Here is a 4,769-nt window from a genome sequence, read left to right on the forward strand (position 1 = left end):
CTAGCCTTAGAATGTAAATAAGATGTGGATAATCATCGTGCTGTTGCTAATAGCCCCGTCACACCGGACTACGAGCATTTGCGTTTTTACGGCGACTACAATTATACCTAGTCGCCAGCAAACGTGAAGAAAACTCGAAAAAAGTCCCATAAAATTGCAAATTCTACAACAGTCCCTGTTAACCAGCGATCATATTGCATTCCCAAGGTGCCTTTCTACTAAAATATATGGGCAGGGTGCACTTCATTTATCTCAATGGAGATCAACGGCGCCCACTCTGCGGTATCTGACACTTCCTTATGGCTACCTTTACATGCTCTGAACCAATTTATCGTCGCCGTAGAAGCTCAATGAGGACACGCGGGGCTATAATGGAACAAGATCTATAGAACAAAACGTTTGTGCGAAGAAAAATGTTGTATGCATGGTTGAAAATATTTCGAAATTGATCTTTACTTTAGTTGAATCGCTTGCAAGTATTTGGAATATATAAAAACATGAGATCGAGTACAATTTTCTTAATTTAATAATGCTTGTATTTCGTGTATATTGAGATTTCTTGACTTGAATCTTTAATCTAATCACTACATTTTCCAGAAGCGATCAACATGGACTTCCGAGAATATTTATTGAAGAATGGATGGTTTAGATCTACTGATCCTCCACCAACAACCAAGGGGCTTGGAGAGGTTGTTGCTGCTTCTAAAAGCAATTTGGACAAATGTCTAGATGATTTAAGTAGTAATAATTTGGCGCCAGTCTATGGAATTAAAACAAATGCAGATGAACAATATAAATGCGTCGAAAAAATATTGACTAAGATGTCGACAAAGAAACCAGTTCCACAACCAAATAAAGGTAATATTTCGTTAGCGTCATCTAACCCCAAAATTCAATATAATGTATAATCTTGCAAATGACATTGTCAATGAGTTTTGCAAACCATTATTACTTATGACGTCATAATAACGTTACATGACAATGCTTACATTATTCGACACTTTCTTGGAATACTAAGGCGTGTAAATCCAATTTACTGTGATTTAAGGAAATATTCACTCCTCAAAGCGTTTAAACATGTTAAAATAGCGGTAAATACAATACTTTGTGGTGCCTTTTCGCAAATGTACTAAGAATCTAAGTGATTGAAGAGGTATTAAAATATATAAATTAGTTGATAGTTTGTTTTGTTTTTTTCTTGCGGTAATGGTTATGATAAATTTCCGAGAAGATGGTTTGCTGCACCTGAAGAGGGACTTGGTTCTCCCTTAGCTGTTATACTTCTCGAAACCATCGGGAAGAAAATATCAAAGAATCTCAAGGCTCTTTGACGCTGATTTATGCCCAAAATGTGCAAGTGAGTAAATACTCAGATGGAAAATAGATGTCCTCAACAACTCTCTCAGTATATAGGTCTGGTTGTTTGAGATTTCCTATATTATCTGTTGTTATTGTGTTTCAGGATCAGTAGATATGGTAAAACTCCAATACGCCCACAAATATATTTTCGGCGTATATTGTAATCACCCTGGCGTTCCGTCGGTCCGTTCACATTTGGCTCACTCTACAGTCTACAATTCTTTACCGATTCCTTTGATTTTTATTTTGTATGTCAATGTCATTATGAAAATGAACCCTATCAATTTTCGCAATGATCTGATAATTTTTCACCAAAATGTCGTTTACAACTTAGTGCATTCACTCCATTAGCAATATAGTGCAACTTTTGCCCTCTCTTCAAGCAACAATTCTTTATGGATTCTTTTGATTTTTATGTGCCCACACGTAACATGGAAGTATATTGTCATCTGTCCATCTGTTCACAATTGGCTCATGCTCACTGTACAGGCTACAAACAATGATTTGCAATTAAAGCTGCTGGTGGGCGAAGGTCACCTTGATTCTCAAAGCTTCTATCATCAGAATGTCATCGTTGGTGAACTTCCATTATCTAGAATCCTACTCTTTGAAAGCTGCAATTTGTAATAACATCGTGATTATCATTTCAGAAAAAATTATCAAAGAAAACGAGACGACATGAAGCTTATAACAGCAACCTTATCCAACACGGGTGGTCAGTAGTTAACAAAAGCAAGTCTAAGATCACAGTAGTCAAATTTCCCGAATCCACACAAATGGACGGCATTTTAACAGCATCAAATCGTGGTATGCTGACAAGAGATAGTGGTTATAGAAATTCGTTTGATTCTAGAATGCGAGAACAAATGCGAGGTTCAAAGTAAAAACAAGACTTTTAATAAAGTCACGTCATTGGAAAAGAGAGTCAAGGAAACAACAACGGGGATTGAAAGTGAAGCTGAAGCTTATGTTAATGTAGCCGGTAAGTGGACTCATTGCCACTTATTTCCACTTATTTCTTGGACACCTTCAATTTAGAGCAGAAAAGTAGAACGTAAAACTCCATTTCATAGAACCCTTCTTCTTGATCATCAATTGTTTTTATATTTGAAATTGATTATAGCAGGCGTCGCTAACTAGGTAGAACTTAATGCCGTTTGTCATTATTCTTTATCCAGAGAGTCCATGTAGCTAATATTTTGCATATTATACAGTCAAGTAATTCAATTTCGTGCTAACCTATTTTTCGTGCATCTTCGGAAATGATTAATAAGAACCCAAGCTCTAATCGGAATACCAAGTGTCGTCTGCTAGAATATATTCCAGTGAACAAAGTCACGTGACAAACAAGCGGAGTCCGTGTCAGCAGAAAAATTCTATGGAACACAATGTGGGCCATATTCTTATGTTGTATCAATGACTTTAAGCAATAAATCACTCTTACGTTTTACTTTTCTTATTTTGTCAGCCACTATTTTTTAAAAAAAAATCATTGTTCTTTGAAAGAATTATCATCAGTTATAATGAATTTATATTAAAGATAAATACTAAGAAAAGTTCATTATACTACCTGGTATCCATACGACTTGTTTTTCTCGACTTATTCATAGATCGAACATAGTACACGAAAATAGGTGACGCATTTTGCAGTCGTTGTCGAGTTACTCATGAAATATAGGTCAAAGTGCGGGGTTCATAAAGAAAATCGAAACAAACCAATTTTAATTATATTAAGGAATATCTGAGACCTAGACAAAATTTAATTTTTGATTTTGACGAAATTTGGTGTTGAATCCTTATATACACGAATATAGGTTACACCACTGTACTGTATACACGATTATAACCTTATGCTACCTTTATAATATTGTTCTGTTGCGTTTAATTTAGGCTTCTTTTAGGCCTGCTCTTGTTCTTATCTAGGTGCTTCTCATAAAAAGAAAGCTTTATTAGGAAGATTCGTACGAAGATCAAGTAAATTAATGGGAAGATTTTTCACATGCGGAAAGAGGGAAGAATATGGGTGTAAATTTGTAATCAAATTGTATAATAGTGATGAATTATGAATAAAATGTACTTTTCTGTTGACAAAGTATTATTTATACGATATAGCACTATTGAGTTTAACGTGAACATGACGTCGTTTGTATTTTCATAATAAACATTTTTCGGAAGCTATACCTTGACCAACCATGAGCAACGGTAAACTTAGCAACAGTCCTCCACCCTACCCTAATCCTACGCTCTCTTCTTAATCCTAACAACAGACCTTCATACCCTAACCCGAGCAACAGTTTCCCTCTCTACCCTAACCATAGCAGAGGCACATTAGTATATCCTAACCTCAGCAACAATCCTCACCCTACTCTACAACAGTCCATCCTACCCAAACACCAGCAACAGTCTTCCCTACCCAAAAAATAGTAATTCCTATCTTAACTCTAGCAACAGAACCCCCCCCCCCCCCCTTTCTCGACCCTTATAGCAGTCATCCACCATACCTTAACCTTGGAACAGCATTCTAACCATAGCAGCATTTCTCCCAACCCTAGCAACAGTCATTCACCCTACGCCAACACTAGCAACATTTCCCCTCATTACACTAACCATAGAACAGGCCTCCCAACCCTAGCAGTCCTTTACCGTCTGCTACCATAGCCAGAGTCCTCCCTACCGCATGCTCCTTAAGCAGCGGTATACTAGTATCCAATTTTCAAGGGAGGTTATTAGTCTTTAGTGACGGGAATTCAGTCTTGCGCAGGTTATTAGTCTTTAGTGACGGGAATTCAGTCATGCGCAGGCAGCGGTTAATTGTTGGAAATTCCTATACCCCTGCTGAAAGGGATACTACGTCTTAGTATGAACATAAAATTTTAATTTGCTCAAATTTGGCCAATAACAGTATATATCCATCAGTGGACTTACCTGGTGTCCTAACTATACATCAAAATCCCTCTATAATCCGATATATCCACAAAATCAAGTAATTGATTATAAAACGCTTAATACATCCATTAAGCGATTTTCAAATCGCGAGTCTAGGAAATCCGGTGTAATCACACGGGGAAAGTAACTCTCAAATGGAGTTTCCCGCGCCCTCGACCTCTACTCTTGAATTGACCTCGACATTGTCAGACATATTTTTAAGACTGAATAATAATGCCTCGTATAGGAGATTAAACGACTCCGCGAAAAAGCAATTCATATAATTCAGAATGAATACACCACCACTGACACAATTTTATTGTCAAAGTTTGTTTGTAAAAGATGATTGTTTCTTGTTTTAGCGTTGATTACCCAGACTCTTTTTTTCTCAAATTGAACGGATTCATCGCTTGCTCACTTTTTTGAAATTCTGATTATAGTTTTATTGTCGCTTTTTCAAACTTGATAAAGTGTGGGATGTATAC

The 4,769-nt window shown here is 36.7% G+C and overlaps 1 protein-coding gene across 1 annotated transcript; it reads left to right on the forward strand.

The window, feature by feature from the left end:
• Nucleotides 1–608: 608 nt before the first annotated feature.
• On the forward strand, nucleotides 609–3,425 carry LOTGIDRAFT_155627 (hypothetical protein; the record flags this gene model as incomplete). The annotated part of the gene is made up of 5 exons (XM_009068170.1): nucleotides 609–858; nucleotides 1,463–1,476; nucleotides 2,010–2,166; nucleotides 2,213–2,341; nucleotides 3,283–3,425. 5 exons carry the CDS (start codon nucleotides 609–611, stop codon nucleotides 3,423–3,425), a joined length of 693 nt encoding a protein of 230 aa, XP_009066418.1.
• Nucleotides 3,426–4,769: the final 1,344 nt, after the last annotated feature.

Source organism: Lottia gigantea (assembly GCF_000327385.1).
Source record: "Lottia gigantea unplaced genomic scaffold LOTGIsca_9, whole genome shotgun sequence".
Taxonomy (NCBI): Eukaryota; Metazoa; Mollusca; class Gastropoda; family Lottiidae; genus Lottia; species Lottia gigantea.